The 17,267-nt window shown below is 42.7% G+C and overlaps 3 protein-coding genes across 5 annotated transcripts; all 3 read left to right on the forward strand.

The window, feature by feature from the left end:
• The first annotated feature begins 174 nt into the window (after positions 1 to 174).
• Positions 175 to 4,208, forward strand: srsf2a (serine and arginine rich splicing factor 2a). Of its 2 annotated transcripts, XM_040136150.1 has the most exons (3): positions 210 to 824; positions 1,812 to 2,127; positions 3,097 to 4,208. In XM_040136150.1, exons 1-2 carry the CDS (start codon positions 469 to 471, stop codon positions 2,101 to 2,103), a joined length of 648 nt encoding a protein of 215 aa, XP_039992084.1. In that variant the 5' UTR covers positions 210 to 468; the 3' UTR covers positions 2,104 to 2,127; positions 3,097 to 4,208. The 2 variants fall into 2 exon arrangements, with proteins under 2 accessions (XP_039992083.1, XP_039992084.1); XM_040136149.1 differs by lacking the exons at positions 1,812 to 2,127; positions 3,097 to 4,208 and having other exon boundaries at positions 175 to 303; positions 460 to 1,124.
• Positions 4,209 to 6,879: 2,671 nt separating this feature from the next.
• LOC120794790 lies at positions 6,880 to 11,284 on the forward strand. Of its 2 annotated transcripts, XR_005708159.1 has the most exons (5): positions 6,880 to 7,155; positions 8,331 to 8,571; positions 8,664 to 8,772; positions 10,472 to 10,647; positions 10,815 to 11,284. XR_005708159.1 is itself a non-coding variant. In XM_040136120.1 (4 exons), the coding sequence occupies exons 1-4, from the start codon at positions 6,880 to 6,882 to the stop codon at positions 10,584 to 10,586; spliced, it is 741 nt and encodes a 246-aa protein (XP_039992054.1). In that variant the 3' UTR covers positions 10,587 to 10,802. The 2 variants fall into 2 exon arrangements, 1 of the variants encoding a protein (XP_039992054.1); XM_040136120.1 differs by lacking the exon at positions 10,815 to 11,284 and having other exon boundaries at positions 10,472 to 10,802.
• A 68-nt stretch (positions 11,285 to 11,352) lies between these two features.
• Positions 11,353 to 16,529, forward strand: LOC120794673 (alpha-N-acetylgalactosaminide alpha-2,6-sialyltransferase 1-like). The gene is made up of 5 exons (XM_040135925.1): positions 11,353 to 11,391; positions 12,261 to 12,423; positions 14,021 to 14,183; positions 16,191 to 16,329; positions 16,422 to 16,529. The coding sequence occupies exons 1-5, from the start codon at positions 11,365 to 11,367 to the stop codon at positions 16,527 to 16,529; spliced, it is 600 nt and encodes a 199-aa protein (XP_039991859.1). The 5' UTR covers positions 11,353 to 11,364.
• Positions 16,530 to 17,267: the final 738 nt, after the last annotated feature.

The following is a 17,267-nucleotide window of genomic DNA, read 5'->3' on the forward strand; positions in this document are numbered from 1 at the left end:
ACCAAGGGTTCAGAACAACCGTACCTGTATTTGTTTAACGAGAACAAGAACAACTGTTAACTCATGACAAATAGCGTGTTTTTTTTTTATTATTATTTATTTTTTTAGTGAAACTAAATTGAATAACGGCCGAATAACGGTCCCGCGTTGCTGTTAAACCGACTCCCCGTCGACAGGTGGCAGAGTAACGTTCGATGCGAAGGAAGACGAGCAGTCAAGCCGCCAATCAGAGGCGGCCACCACGGGCGCAAAGAAAGGGGAAAAGGAAGCCTTATTGCCGCCATTTCACGTGAAAGCATCGCGGTAAGAACGACGTCTAGGGCTAAACAATTGCAAAAATCACAGAGAATCTGAATTAAATACACTAACTCGAGATTTATAAAGCAAACGTAGTCGTTTAAGCAAGTCGTAGGGCCTGAAAGTTTTCGTCTTGACTGGGCCTTTTTCTTTTTCTTGGAGACGAAGAAAATGAGCTACGGAAGGCCGCCGCCAGACGTTGAGGGGATGACCTCCCTCAAAGTGGACAACCTGACTTACCGAACTTCGCCGGAGACATTGCGCCGAGTTTTCGAGAAGTATGGCCGCGTGGGAGATGTGTATATCCCCCGGGATAGATACACCAAGGAGAGCCGTGGCTTCGCCTTCGTGCGGTTCCTCGACAAGCGCGACGCCGAGGACGCCATGGACGCTATGGACGGCGCGCTGCTCGACGGGCGGGAGCTCCGGGTGCAGATGGCCCGCTACGGGAGACCACCGGACTCCATGTACAGCCGGAGAGGTGCTCCGCCGCGAAGATACGGAGGGTACGGACGTAGAAGCAGGAGGTAATGCCGGGTTGGTTAGGTTTGACTGAGGAACATTAGTATTCCAAAAGAACTGACGAGCACATGGTGCACTAAACGAAAACAGTTTGAAAACATTTCCTCCTCGTCTTCCTATATATCATTATGTAAACCTTAAATATTCTCACAACGCTTGTAGGTTAATGGTTCACTTATATTAGTCATCTGGTTATTAGTCTGAACACTGCCTTGATTTGCATAGGTTGATACAACGTACTGGAATTTAAACTCTTTTCATTATCAGTTAACCTACGGGTCATATTCATGACCAATCGATTAAGCGTTTGGTTTCGAGTCAGCAATTACCGAAGAGGCGAGCCCGCCCGCATCACGAAGTTTTTTTGTCCCCAAAGGTTGTTTGTCAGCAAAAAAAAAAAATAAAATAAAAAAATATATAAAATATAATAAATATAAAATAATAAATCAATTATTAATATAAATGAAAATTCATGAATGAGTTGATGATATAGGATAATACATAATCTGAAATTGATGATTTGATGATGAAATTTGGTCGTCAAGTTCAAAAAAAAAAAAAAAAAAAAAAAAAACGCGCCGGATAATCTTGCAGCCTCCTCTCAAATTTTTTTTTTTTTTTTTTTTTTTCATAAAATTAAAAAAAATTTTTGTTCTTGGGGGGAGTTGGGGTCAAGGTCGGTCAAAACATGACAAAAAACAACCAAGTTAAAAAAAAAAAAAAATTTTGTTGTTTTTTTTTTTTTTTTTTTTTTTTTTTTTATCTATTACTCTAAGTTTTAACAGCTCAGCTTTTTTTTTTGTCTTTTGTTTTGTTTTTTTTTTTTTTAGTAGTTGTTTATAAGGTGGTGAAATTTGGGTTTTTTTTTTTTTTTTTTTTTTTTTTTTTTTTTTTTTTTTTTTTTTTTTTTTTTAATTTTTTCTTCTCTGCAACAACAAAAGCAAACAAGCCCCCGCCCCGTCCGCGAAGCAGTAGCCGCAGCAGAGCAGAAGCAAGCCGTTCGATCCAGGCGCCCCCCACACAGCCCGCCTCAGGTCCCGCTCCTACTCCAGGTCCAGGTCCAGGTCCAGGTCTAAGTCTAAGTCCAAGTCCAAGTCCAAGTCCAGAACACCCAGACGGAGCAAGTCAAAGTCTCCCTCCAGGTCTCGCTCCCGCTCCAGATCCAAGTCAAGGAGTCGAACACCGCCTTCCAACAGAGGGTCAAAGTCCAAGTCCAAGTCCAGGTCCAGGTCCAAATCCAAGAGTAGGCCTAAATCACCAGAGGACAACGGCGCTGAGTCTTAACCCAAACTTGGACACAATATAACGGTATTCAGGGGAAAGGGTGGATTAATAATTATCTTGTTATACTCAGATAGTAGTTATCACTGTGGTATTCTGCCGTCTTGATGCTACATTAGTCGTTTGCACACAAGCAACAAAGTCTGCAGAATCCTGAATGTTTTTTACAAATTAAAATGAGATCGGGGCTGATGTAGACGGTCCTAGTGCTGTGTGTGCTTTACTTTGCTTGTGTGTTTAGTCAAGCTAAAACACACACAGGGCAATTTGGCTTAATGTGATCTGCCATAGCACATATTTCAAATTGGGGTGATGTGAGTGTGTATGGGAGGGAGGGTGGGGTGGTTGGGACGTGGGGTGCTTCACTCAAAACGTTCACCTAAATGTGGAATTCTTTCCTCCAAGCTGCGGAGTCCTGTTTGCAAAGAGAGGAGGAGGAGATGGGGGTGTGGCAGTGTGAGAGCAGTTAGTGTGTGACCCGCCCATGTGACCTGCCTGTTGCTGAGAGCGATGGCAGTTGCTAAAGGAGCAGGTCACCAAGGCAACGGTGGTTGCTATGGAGCAGGTCGTCATGGCGGTGGTTCGGGCTGTCAGTTGGTGTATGAGTTGGTGTGGTGAGGTACGTTCACGGGGATCACAGGCAGATGCACTGAGCACTGTTCCCACCTGTGCCTGTGGTTCCCTCCGCCTCTCACAAAAGGAACGGACCCCGAGGTTTGTTTTTCAAATATGCCCGGGTGTAAGAGTCTTGTTAGAGCTAGTTTTTGGGAGTGTGGGGCCAGGAAAGGTGTGTAAACAAATGTGAAAATAACTAAAAATGTTAGGTATATTAAAAGGAGATGGAAACACCAAAAAAAAAGCCAGTTTGATAAATGGTAGTGTCAGGGGGGAGAAGAACAGACCAGTACTGTTTAAATATCAAGGTCAGCTGTAGGAGTTACGGTGGCTTTTTTTTTTGTTTAGCTCTTGTTAACTGTGTTTTGTCTTTCCTTCCAGATCTGAGATGATTGAGCCTTTGCTGAGGACATCAGGAAGAGTCTCACATTGAGCAAGTGGACTCCACTATTACCACTGAATGCAGACTGAAAGGTTATTGGAGCTTGGTCTAAAATGTTTTAAATGTTTCATTTGACTTAATTTGCCTAAACAAATTCTGTAACTTTGATGTCATCATTGTTTGTAAAGTTGAGCATATTGAAAGGGATTTGTGAGGTTTTTTTTTTCCTTCCCTGAATCCAAAATGTTTTGTTTGTTTTTTTTCCCCTTTTTTTTCTTTTAAATTTTGATTGAATTTGTACTTGTTAATAAATTCTTTTTTGACTTTAAGTATATTCTTTCTAATAAAACCCCTTGTTTAACACTCTTTCCAGATGAATATGGAAGAGTTTTATTTGCAGAGTTCATGTAGAAAAAGGTTACGTTGGATGTTACAGCTATGTTATACCACTCTTATTGGAAAAATGGCTTACTGAACAGTGATGTTAAAGCAAAACACGAAAATATCGCAGTGCCACTTAATTTGTGACTTGCTAATCCGGCAAGATAGCATTTTCTTTTCTGTCACATCTGTTTTTTTCTTTTTTTTTTTTTTTCTGTCTGGTTAAAGTTGCTTTCCTATGACTCTAACCTTCTTTCTTGTGTATCTTTTGTGCACTAGGCGCAGTTGTGTAGCAGTTGAGTAATGCTGGTTAGCTGTTAAGATGCGGTGCAGTGCGGTGGTGACATGGTGTGGCGTGTTGCGGTGCTGAGTGCCCGGCGCTGTTCCGGGGCTCGACCCTCCGCTGCCGTTTGCCGGTTTGTAAGCTCACAGGTGTGGCAGATCATCCATCCTCTCCTGTCTTGTGACCTCTCCTTCCTTCCATGTGCTGTACAGATTCTATTCCTTTTCTCTTTATTCTCCTTCCTTTCCTTCTCTCCCCCCCCTGTGGTTTATCCACTATTGAAAACTGGCCTTGCTCGCTTTTTGAAATTGAGTCCAGTGTGACTCCTAGTGAAGGGTTTAAAGGGCAGCTCCGACTGCTTAATGAATAATTTTTGTGTATTGCATTCCTCTGTGAACCTCTCAAATGTCTTGTTATTGCTTCAGGTGAATGCTAATAAACATCTTTATTGTAAATAAGTTGCAAATGTGAGTTTTGTCATGTCAATCTTATGCTTTTCTGCACTGTTTATACAGTTAGGTCTGTAAGTATTTGGACAGTGATACAATTTTCGTAATTTTGCCTCTGTACACCACCACAATGGATTTAAAACAAAGTCATGAATTTGTGATTCAAGCGTAGACTTTCAGGTTTAATTCAAGGGGTTTAACACAGTTTAGGAATTACAGCCATTTTTATATATAGTCCCTCATTTTCAGAAGATCAAAAGTAATTGGACAAATCAACACTATTATAAATATAAGGATTACTTTTAATACTCTGAGGAAAATCCTTTGTAGTCATTGACTGCCTGAAGTCTGGAGCCCATAGATATCACCAAAAGCTGATTTTCCTCCCTTTTAGATGCCTTGCCAGGCATTCACGGCAGGCGCCTTAAGCTGCTGCTTATGGGTCTTTCTGCCCTCTGTTTGGTCCTCGGTAAGTGAAAAGCATGCTTAGTTGGGTTGAAGTCGGGTGGCTGACTTTTTCATAGAAGAATATTCCATTTCTTTGCCTTGATAAGCTCTTGGGTTACTTTCACAGTATGTTCTGGGTCATTATTCATATGTACTGTGAAGCACCATCCTATCAGTTTTGCAGCATTTGGCTGAATCTGAGCAGATAGTACTATATTTAGATATATATATAGATATAGATAGATAGCATGTACAGACCTATGCACTTCAGAGTTCATCCAGCTACTTGTATCAGCAGTTACATCATCAATAAACAACTTCAATCCAGTTCCATTGGCAGCCGTACATGCCCATGCCATAACACTGCCTCCACCATGTTCGAAAAGATGATGTGGTATGCTTTGGACCATGAGCTGTTCCTTTCCTTCTCCAATTCCTCTCATCCCATCATTCATCTTGATTTTATCGCTCCAAAGATTCTTGTTCCAGTACTGGGCAGGCTTTTTTAGTGGTTTTCTTGTAAAGCTTGATCTGGCCTTTCCGTTCTTGATTGTCAGCAGTGGTTTGTAATCGTGGTAAACCTCCTGTGTTTACATTCCTGAAGGCGTCTTTTGATTTCAGACTTTGACAATGATACGTCTACCTCCTTCCAGTTCTTGACCTGGCTAGATGTTGTGGAGGGGTTTTTCTTCACCAAGGAAAGAATTCAGTGATCATCCACTTAAGTTGTCTTCTGTGGTCTTCCTGTGCATTCCTTCTTTTTCAGAATGTAACAAATGGTTGATTTGGCCCCTCCTAAAGTTTCTGCCATCTGTCTGATAGGTTTGTTTTGTTTTTTCAGTCTAATGATGGCCCCATTCATTTGCACTGACACCTCTGGACCGCATATTGAGAGTTCCCGTGAACAAATGCAAATACATCACGTGACATCAACTCCAGACATTATATCTGCTTAGTTTGTTGTGAAAAATTGAGGGAACAGGCCACACCTGGCCGTGAAACTGATCATTTGCCAATTGTCCAATTACTTTTTAGCCTCTGAATATGAGGGAAAGCCGACCAGATGTCATTGAAGTGTAGAGTTTCAGCTTTAATTCAAGGGTGTTAACAAAGATACTGCATTAACTGTTTAAGAATTATAGCCACTTTTTTTGGTACATAATCCCTCATATCATATTATGTTATTGGCATTAGTTATAATTCAAGGTATGTTGTTACTTTTGTGAAATGTTATTTAAAAACTTTAAGAATGAAATGATTATTAAACATTATTTATCAAGTTTCGGGTAAGATATGTCGACCAAAGTCCATATTATCTCGTTTACTCTTCTCTTACTTTAGCAAGCTAATGGTAGCTTTGTCAGTTGGTTCAGTTAGCTGCACAGCAGTCAGTTACACCTGGCAGGTAGAGGGTATAGTTAGATATTTAGTAATAATTTATATGTAAGAACTACTTTTGTGTGGTTTTGATTTAATTCTGTTCCGTGTAAAACACTGAACATAGAAAACAGAAAGGTTTAGTTGGAACTAGGCTAGATTAGCACACCTGGGGACAGTTAGTGGGGCTCCGGGAGGCGGTTGCCTGTTTGGTAAAGAAGCAGGTAATACATTAAAATATCAGAAACGTGTTTTTAATATTGAATTATTCATTTCAAACACTTGCTTCCAAATCTGGTGCTTTTGTCTTTTTTTTTTCTGTCCTCATTAAGCCCCAGGTGCAGACTGACTGCAAGGTGAGTCCTCAGGTGAGAACACCTTGTTCTTCCTGCTCGGACCGCTTGACCCCGCTTTACTTTATCGGCACGCATCCACGGTACACGGGGCCTGTCACAAACCATTTCAGTCTCCCAGTTCGTGCCGCCGCCGCCGAAGGGGGGGGGGGGATTAACGCGCGACACGTAGAGAGCCGTGAAGCCGGGCACGTTGCAGCGCGCCTTGCCAGCCCGCTTGACCTGTCCTGTCCGGCCTTCTGGGGACTCGATGGCTGGGTAGTCGGCGCGCCGGGGGGGGGGCGGGACCCGGAGGATGTGACGTCCATGCTCGTAGAGGAGATTGTACCACATCCCACGAACGCTGCCCGTTAGCGGTGATGTTCGCTGGGGGATCATTACAAGGATGGCCGAGTGAGTGAATGCAGTTGACTCGGGTGACCAGAGACGGGAACAGCGAAGACGAGGGGAGTCGCAGCGCAGGCCTCAGATCAGCCACGGAGCTCCACGGCCATGGATCTAACTGTCGTGTTATCTGCTATTATTTTCACGCTTCTCGCCGTTGTGCTCGCGACGTCGCTATTTAGCGGCGCCTCGTCCACGGCCGACTTCGCCAACGCGCGGGGTTACTTCGGGGACCGAGGGGGCGACGCGGCCGAGGGATTAGATCGGTCGGGGCCGAAGCAGAACGGCCATGTGCCCGAGAAGAAGAAGAAGACAGCGGAGGACTGGAGTGAGATCAGCGAGAGCTCCCACGATCACTGGGATGTCGTGAAATCTGTGCTCTCAGTAAGTACTCTTTAATCTGTCTGTCGTGCCGCTTGCACACTGAGAGTCCTGGTTTGTTTTCGTTGAAGCTGCAAAGCGGCGTTTCATTACGTAAATCTCTCTTAATCCGACAATCCCCGACACTCAGATACTGTTTACGTGCCCAGTCAGTGGTGGCAGGAGCACTCTCATCCTTGAACACTGGAACATAAGCAGGGCTAAAAAAAAAATACTCCTAATACTCCTTAAAGAGTAAAGATGTTAAAAAGATATTTTTTTCAGTATCGCGTTTAATTGGAAATCTGGAAAGTGCAAACTAGTAACAGAAATTCTCCCACAAATGAAAAGACTCACATATAATATTTGAGTAAAGTACCAGTATCTCAATATGGCACTTAAGTAGTGGTGGATGATGATATCTTTTATTATTTATTAGTAAAAGTAGCAGTAATATGATGTAAAGATATTCAGTTACAATTAAGAGTCCTGCATTCAAAATTATACTTGAGAACAGAAGTATTACCGGTGAAATGTGCTTAAAAATTATAAGTAAAAGAACTCATTTTGCTTCATGAGTGCTATTTTATCATATATTTATATTACTGGATTATTATTACTGATGCATACACATATGAAAAGCATATTAATGTTGTAGGCATTGAGGTGGAGGTAATTTCAAGACCTCCACCTCAATGCCTACAACACTCAATGCCTACCTCCACTCAATAATAGGAAGGAATGGGGGTTTTCATCTCCTTTTGAAAAGGGCCCTTTGTCACCCAAGAGTAACGGAAAACTGGCAGAATGAGCCACCTACACACACCGCTCCATGGCCTGTTTTTTTTTTTTTTCTGCGTCAAACTTAGAGGAGAGGCTCAATCAAGTCGGACAAAACAGGACAGCTACAGAGGACAGGGAACGAATTCTGAAATGATAACCTTGGCTTTTCCATCAGGGACACCTGTGTGAAGTGTAGGCCAGATCAGCATCCAGGAGGGGTGATGGATACAGGTAACACGAGGCGTTAAACTGATTTGTTTGGAGCTAAATATCTGTACGGCAGTTTCTAATCCAGCCTGCCTGCAAGGACATGCACACACAGGTATTTTAGAGGTACAAATGTGCATCATTTGGTGGAGAACCTGTGCAAAATGATGGCTTGACACCCCTCATCTGATCCCCTAATTCTCTGACAGGAGGAGGCGCATCCCCTATCTCAGAATGAAGAACTGACAGCACCAGTCGAACACTCCACATCCAGCCCGTCCATCCCCAGCCCTGGTTCTAGGCATATGAGCTTAGAAGTAGACTCGTCGTCCGAGGCCTCGTCGGGGAGGGGCCATAGGTCATTCATTGGGCTCTCTGATAAGGAGCTCCTAAAGTGTGCTTTCTCTTACCCCCAGACCGAAGGAGTCACAGAGAGCCCGGGGATCGACGGTGAGCACTTTTAGCCGCTTTGAAAGAGTTGTGGGTTCAATTTTTTTTTGGTAAATGTTGATTTTTAATCAGTGTTTATTCTGTTTTATCAGATCAGGGGGAATCAAACACAAACGATTCCTTGAAGTACGTCCCTGGAAAGGCGCGATCCCACCACTTGCAAATGATGATGTCCAAAGAGGAGCTGGAGGAGGAGCAGAGGTCAGTAAAAACTACAAATGTGGGTACAACTTTCTGATAAGACACCTTTTATAAGCCAGGGTTTTTAAGCCATTAATAAGAACAACATACTAGCCCTTTAATTTTTCAGGAAGACCCCTTCACTGGACTGTTCAACCACTGCAGAGATCTCCCCAATGAACTGAAGAAATAGCTAAGAAAGACACACACAGTGTCGTGCTGGAAGAGGATTTTCCACAACCAGGAAAACCCAACAGTTGTTCTTATTAATAGCTTATAACTGATCTATAAATTAGTAGGTAGTTAACTACAGCTTGTAAAGCATTTATAAAAGGTGCCATATTAAAAAGTGGTACCCAAATATCTCCCCAATATATTAAATTCCCAGAGTTGGACACCGTTTCTCAATGTTACTGGGTTTCTCAATTAGTTCCATATCAGCCTCTGTTCTCCCACAATACTCCAAAATAGAACAAAACATTCTTTTAGCACAAGATTCTTTACCAAGGATTAACTGAAAATTGAATGTGTTCATCCATAACAGTTTTTACTAGAAGTTCCATTTGTTTCCCCACGTCTGTTCTGCCTTCTGTCCAGTGTCGACACCTCCTCTCCCTCCCTCTAACCCTCCCTACGCTGTCTTCACGTGTGTCTGTGCGTTGTTGGCGTTTCCGTCGGCACCATCCACACTCGGCTGCTGTACCACCCCCCCCCCCCGGCTTTAGGCTAGACTGAGTAAGACGAGATTGAGTCTCTGCCAGGCATTAGCCGAAGGATGAATGACACGAGACAGTGGCTACTGGTTTAAAAAAAAACAAACAAAGGAAAACAAAGGAGTAATTCACGGCAAGTACCTCCATATCCTGTTCTTACCCTAACTGTCTGTAAGCCTGACAAAGGAGCAAATATGTGGTGAAGTGTGAGGTATTGTCTCCTGTTTATCCCAGGGGAGGGACTTTCCAGCCATTGCATGAAAAACTACGTCAGTGCTATTTTTTCAGGCCAATTTGATTTTGCAGTTTTGGCCTCATCAGCTCTTTATCCTCAATATAACTGTGCAGTGCCTTACCCACCTCCCGCTGCACCTTTTTTCTCAGGCGTCACAGCAGGTGTTGACTGCGTCTCCGTTGGTCACCCCTCTGACGGACGAGTGTTAGTTAATCTTCTGAGGGCGCTCGGCTGTTGAGCCACAAGGAGGAGTCACTGTAACGCAACACCGGGACCTGCTGTTGACAAAGCAGTAGCTACAGAAACTATTCACTGTCGTGTGAAAAGAGAGGGTCGAGGGAAAATTGAAGGTTTATGCTTTGAGAAGTTATTTGTATCTTCAAATGCGTCCGCAGGAAACACACCTGGGTTGATATATTTCTGTCGGAGGATTTTTTAATAGCAGTACTGATTCAGGACCTGTTTTCCTGTTACTTAATGCGCCTGTCAAAGGAGAAATAATCAAAACTGAGTTATTGAATACAAAAAAATTGCAACAATATCATCTTTATAGGCATTTTTGTTTGTTTTTTTAAACAGATTCTGCATAGCTTGTCTTTGGTTTTCTGCCAAGATGTGAATGATTAACCTTTATGTCTTGTCCCTGATTTTATCTTTGCTATGCCTGCCCTATGGTGTCTCGCTTGTCTTTTAGTAGTATAATTACAATGGCGTATGAATTTTACCTGGTGAATGTTTGAATAGTGAATATTTATGATATTTGTTTCCGCAGGGTGCAACGGGAGCAGCTGGCCGCCATCTTCCAGCTGCTGAAAGACAACAAGGAGACGTTTGGGGAGGTGTCGGAGGGAGACATGGAGGAGCAGCTAAGACTCTACTCCATCTGAGACTCCTCTCGGACTCACCTCTCTGTGTTGCGCTCCACCGTCTGACTGCACTCTTTTGCTTGTGAGTGCCACTGAGGGACCTTTCCAGTACACCAAATACTTCAATAATCCTGATTATTACAGTATTCAACACGGCTGTCGATCCACTCAAAAGATACTCTCGTTTATGTTTTAATATAACATACTTTGCTTATACTTTTTTTTTTTTTTTTTTTTTGGCTGGTCCAGCCACTCACATTGCAGTTCACATGAAGACCAAAGGAAACAAACAGCTGGACTTTTACCAGCGCAGAACAGGATTTTCTAGCTACCAATTTACAACTAAGGACTAATAAAGATGAGGGATTATTATAATATCTTATTAGTTTGATAATATAATAAAAAAATATTAATTTATTATAAAACTTTTTTTTTTATTCTATTTTATCTTCATTAAATCTGTAACAGGTATAAATACCTGCAAAATCACTTCTGCATAACTTCCACCCTGGTATGTAATAAAGGACACAATGTAAGATTGTGAATATGTGTGTGAGTGAGTGGTTCCCATTTTATTATGTATCTTTGCATCAGGAAACTGCACTGTAGCCCTGCCCAACCACCCTTGGTGACTTGGTGGCTTTTGCACCTGGCCACAAATTCCAGGAAGGAAAGTACAGACTCGTCTGTATTTGAGTCAACAGCAAAGACTCCACTTGTCAGGGATGGCTGTCCAAACCCCGAGAATTTTTTCTTTGCTATTTGTGATATCACTCAGCATTGTACTTTTTATTTTATCATGGGAACATTTATCGAAAAGCATCAGGTAAGTTTTATTTGTATTTTGTTTGGAGAAACATTTTTAATCTGTGATAATTTCTCGCAAATCTGTCGCTGATTCCGTTAAATTTTCTTTAAAGAAATGTGTAGCAGCGCATTTCCAGGTACAGAACTTTTTATTAAAGTCACCTAAGTTGTCTTGCTAATTCTTGTTTGTTATATGTATTGCTCTTTTGTCAAATTTCCCATTTAGCTGGACTGCTCTCTCAGGAAGACACACAGGTGAAAACAGGTTGTTGGACAGTAACATTACATTCTGGGATAAAAAAGGAAACACGACTCCACCACCTGCTCCGTTAATCACAGCACAAGCAAAAACAATTGATTCCATGCGAACGAAACCCGTGACAGAGCTAAAAACGGATCAAACGAATCCTAATACACGTGGAGCTGTGGCTGAGTCTCCCATTCCTGTCCTCTCCAAAAATTCCTTCAAGAAGCTTCCTAGGTGGGATTTTGAGGATGTTTATAACCAGGATGCCCCACCCAAACAGACAGTAAGCATGCTATGACAAGACAGGACAGAAACAGCATAAAAGTATTAACTTATATGGAATGGGTAAACTTGGCTGATGTGTGCCTTTGGTGTACCCTGGATGGTTTTTCTGTTTGCTTTTCCACTTATTGTTATAATAGTATCTCTGTCTTGAACTACGGTCGGTTACTTTTTGTTTGAGTGTTGACATATCTAGGTTATGACTGCTGTTCATTCATCTCTTTGAGGCACTCACTTAATCAATGGTTGTAGGCAGATAAACATGGACTTGTCACGTTTTCTATGTGGCTTTTTCTCTCTTATCAATATTTTCCCGTCAGGATTACCTCACCGTGTAATACTTTATCCCACATTCTCAGACGTGTGCCCAGTCCCTGCGGAACTCAAAGGACGAGAGCTTCAGGAAGGCTTTCCTTCCCAACATACGTTTGTATCTGCACAAAGACAATATCAACATGAGCGAGTGGAACCGACTTTCCCATTTCAACAATCCTTTTGGTTTTATGGAGTACAAGTACGACGGTAAGTGTTTGTGTGAGTCTGTGTGAAACAGACCCAGAGTGTGCCAAGACAGTGCGTCATAATTACTATGTGTGGTCGCTGGGTAATGGACACCCACCATGGATACTCATTGTTTTGATTCTACTTCCTCTTCTTTCTTCTGGATATTGCCAAACTAGTCCTGCCTGACCAAAAATGTGGCACACTGAGGCATGTGGCCCCATTTGGAACACTTTTTTCTATTATCTTGGTACTAATCTGAAAAAAAACACCTTCATAACATACATTTTCAGATGAAGACACATCACATTATACAGTCGAGTATTAAGGAAGTCATGAATACAAGTGGATTTCTGTACAGTCTACAATGGTGGTTCAGATAAAAAGATATCTAAAGATAATGTTGATGAGACGACTACTGCGTCTCAAATTTTTTCTTAACTTTCTTAACGTACACTACAGTTTACGGGGAAAAAAAATGTTGAAATATTTTCTTTCCGGTCAATATTCCTTGAATATTCAAAATTCCTTGAATATTGACATCAGTGTAGACCAAGCATACACATATTGTCGTCTTACTGTTGCTACAGCAAGTCCCAAATAATAACATATTTGCGAAAAGCCGAAAAAAAAAAAAAGTCATACTCTTTTCCCACAAATGGTCGGTAAATTCTCAAGAGTCGTCCTACGTGACATAAACTTCTGTAACCCTGGAACCCATTGTCCAATAGTAGCCAATTTTAAATGACATGAACATTTTGGTACTAACTTGGGTTTGCCACTACAGCAACATGATACATAGCCAAATGATCAGTTAGTCCATAAACACACAAAAAAATTTTTATTATCATTTTCATGATCAATTTATTGCTTAAAGCTGCACTAATAGATTTTTTTTTTTTTTGGCTAAACAATGAGCTGAAACTCACTATAAGGGGCTGAGGGAATCTGCAGATTCAGGCGATAATTATGTGTGGGTTCATCACTATCAGCGACCCTTTATCGTTGTCACGTTTGCAGGGAAACAGGATAGAGGACCCAAACGCAGACACGCAGGATGGAAAGAAGTTGTTTTTTAATATTTAAAAAAAAACAAGCTTACATGTGAACAGGTGGAAAAAAACCTGAAGTTCAGGCAGGCAGGAAAGCAAGACCGAGTTATATGGAAACCGTGGAAGGATAACACATAGGAAAACTCAGGCACGAGCACAGGAAACCAAACAGAGGGAACTGACAGGGAGGGTGAGGGGAATACAGAGACTTAAATACACAAGGGTAATAGGGAACAGGTACAAGTAACAGGCAATCAGACAGGGGGGTAGAAAAAAAAACCCAAAAAGGGGACATAACACAACCAAACACACAACAGGTAAGTGATAACAAAATAAAACCAGAAGCAGGGAGTCCATAAGAAGTAACTCAAGCTGCCCCTTGAGTTACTTCGTGACACTCCTATTGTTATCAAATTGTCATTTGTTTCGTTGTCATTATAAAAACAAACAAACAAACTATTGATTATAGCCACTTTAGGTATAAAACATTCACTACACAGCTGCAAACACCTGACGAGCTTGGCAGTTTGTCCTCTAAAGACAGTTCATGTTTTCCTGGTTTGCAGACGTGATGGCGTCGGTGAAGTTGATCCCGAAGCCCAGAGAGCCTCTGCTCCTTCCGAAGCCGGGCAGCGGTGGCTGCGTGCGCTGCGCCGTGGTGGGAACCGCGGGGATCCTCAATGGCTCTCAAATGGGGAAAGAGATCGATTCACACGATTACGTTTTTCGGTAAAAAAAAAAAAAAAAAAAAAAGGCGGAGAGAGCAAACCTGCCAATTTTGTTTGTTAGGGGCTAGAATGTGGTTTGGAAAGATTGTGTATCACCGTTTCAGGTACAACGTGTTTGCCGGCCGTGATTGTGGTGGTCAAGCGGTATCAGTGAACAAATGAGTGCAGAGGGATTTGCATGTATAAACCTGTATGTGGGGGGGGGGCTTCTTCTTCTTCTTCTTCTTTTTCTGTTTGGTTTAACAGCAGCCCGCGTCCATAGATGCAGCACTGCCACCACCTGCTGGACACCGCCTGGTCCTCCCCGCTTTCGTTGAATGTGGCGTGAACCAAAACGGCGCGGCACAGCGGTCCGCGGACGGAGTCGCGCGATCGGGTTGAGATCCGCGAACACGTTTTCCACTGACGGATGCCGAGGCGGCGTGCACGCGGGGACGTAGGAGCGGTAAATCAGGGGCGCGTGGCGCGGACGCAGATTCGCAGACGCACGTGGCTCGGCGCCGACTCGTGCCTGGTGTTTTGCGCGTTACTCAACTCGACATTTGATTGTGAAAACTATTGGGACTTTTAAAACACCACGTGTTAGGCAGCGTTCGTCTGTGCTGGGGATCCCACGAGGAGGGGAACTTGTCGGCGCACGCAAACCGTGACAGACGTGTGATGCTGTTCACCTGCGGTGACGTCGCCTGACACGTTCCGCCCTCCTCTTCCTCCCAATGGTTCAGCTATTTTGAAACACTGGAGCACGAAGAGCATTTTCAGACCGTTTTGCTTTATCAGTCGGCCTCCCCCGTTGTCATCTGCGTGCACGCCCGCCGAGCAGTAACTTCCATTTATGAATGCACGTGACCGGTCTCGTGGAAATCGGGCGGGTCTGTGAGCGCGCATTGCCGGTCCGTCCGCTCTGTTGTCACAACACCCCCCCTACCGGAACCTATAAGGCTCAGAGACGAACACGTTTGGTTTTGATGAGCTAACTCGGGGTTAACGCAGAGGCGGAAGTGGCAGGACTTCAGTCATAACGGGTGAAGAAGCGGCGGAAAGAGGTGGCGCTGAAGAGACGCCGCGACGTTGGACGTGCAGTGCCAGGGCGATGGATGCTCGAGGAAACATTCTCCGAATGAATAGGCAGAGTTCCTGGGGTCACAGGCGTGCTCCAGATTACTGATCAGACATAAGTCTGACCTAACGGGAGTGCCCCGGTGATCTGGGGGTAATAATTATAATTGTGATAATTATAGTTAAAATCAGCTTTATTTATGGGGCCCCTTTTCAATGCACAAGCTACAATGTGCCTCACACAGGACAGCGAATTAAATCAACTAACTATATTCAAATTTGGAGCAACCATATTTTTAATTTTTTTTTAAATCTTAAAAGCATTCAGATATGCCCATACAAAAATGGCACGTGTGGAATTCACGTCGTAACGTGGAATTTCCCCCAAAAAAACAAAACAACGTAACGTGATAAATTCACATATGCTCACGAGTCTAAAATACTGGAATCAGCCTATAAACTACCTACCTCATCTAAGTTTTAAGTTGTAAAACAACGCTAAATCCCCCAAATCCCCAGAAACAATTATTGAATCCACAGTCATGCTCGTGAGTCTTTGAGGCTTTACTTGAGCTAAATGCTAACGCCACGGAAAAGTCCGGTTAACGAGGCCTTAATCAAAGTAACAAAAACCTAAGGTGCTCAAAGAATATTGCACTACATAACTGTCAGCTCCGTAATTTATGTTTACCTTCGCATTTCATATATTCCTCTCTCACCTATTCCATAAAGTTAAATAAAAACGTACGGTGTGTGCTCACCTTAGTCCTTGTATGTATGGTTCACAATACACAACCTGACCTCAATATTTAGACTTGTATGTTTTGTTTCCTTGACTTTTCTTTTTATGTATCTGCATTTTGCATAATAGCTGTGCTTGATAGCAATCAGCTCCGCATGTAAATTCCCTAACACCCACTCTGACGTTTGGATCTGTTCGCGCGGGCAGGATGAACGGTGCAGTCATCAAGGGTTACGAGGCGGACGTAGGGAACAAAACATCGGTGTACGTTCACACAGCCCACTCCATCACCATGTCGCTGTATTTGTTCAAGAAGTATGGATACACATCTGTCCCAAATGATGAGGTACTGAAACTCAAACGACAGTGGCGTAACATTGCGATGGTTTATACCGTCCACACATACACGCTCATCTGTCCCTCTCTTCCTTTTGGCAGGGCATAAAATATGTGCTGATTCCTGAGGGGATGAGGGATTTCAATTGGCTGGAGGGTCTTCTAAAAGGAGAAAGGGTCCCCGCTGGCCCCTACCAGAACAAGCGGTGAATATCAGCTCTGTATATTATCAGCAGAGGGGTCAACATGCACACACAAGCACAAAAACATATGTACCGTACATCCAGAACTGGATGGTAGCAGGCCTGAAAATGCGTCTCCAGGTTTGTGCAACGTCAATGCAAGTGAACATTTATTCTGACTTATAATTTACTAAATTGGTTGAGGAAGGAATCGACAAGCCGCGTGAAACATTCCGTAAGTGCCTTGGTTGTTACGTGCAGAAAGTCACAAAACTCTTTATTTCAAGAACAAGTTTATCACGTTTTTCTCTCGCTATCTGAGGAGTCAAGTCTTTCCATTATGTTCCTCACCCCCTTTCTCAGCCTCTCGTGTTTCATAACAGGTGACCTTTTGTGCCGCACGTAGTCTGAAACGTGCCACCACAACAGACGAAAGGAAAAACTTTTTTCTGTGTTAAATCAAAATAGGTCAAGAAAATGATCAACTTTTAAAAAGCTAAACACACTGATTAGTAAGAGCTTTATTAGTATTAGTACTGTTGTTTGAATTAGGAATTATTAACCAAATTTAAAAACAGAATCACAGTTTGTTTTAAATTCATTTTAAAAAGGTTTTTAAATGCTACCTTTGGTGTGCCTGCCTGGTGTATTTCATCACTCAAGTCATTTGTTTCCAGCTTTAATATAAAGTGGCAAGAAAAAGTAGGTGAACTCTTTGGTATTATCTGCATTTATTCATAAATCTGTCTTAAAATATGATCAGATC

Source organism: Xiphias gladius, chromosome 9 (assembly GCF_016859285.1).
Source record: "Xiphias gladius isolate SHS-SW01 ecotype Sanya breed wild chromosome 9, ASM1685928v1, whole genome shotgun sequence".
Classification (NCBI taxonomy): Eukaryota; Metazoa; Chordata; class Actinopteri; order Istiophoriformes; family Xiphiidae; genus Xiphias; species Xiphias gladius.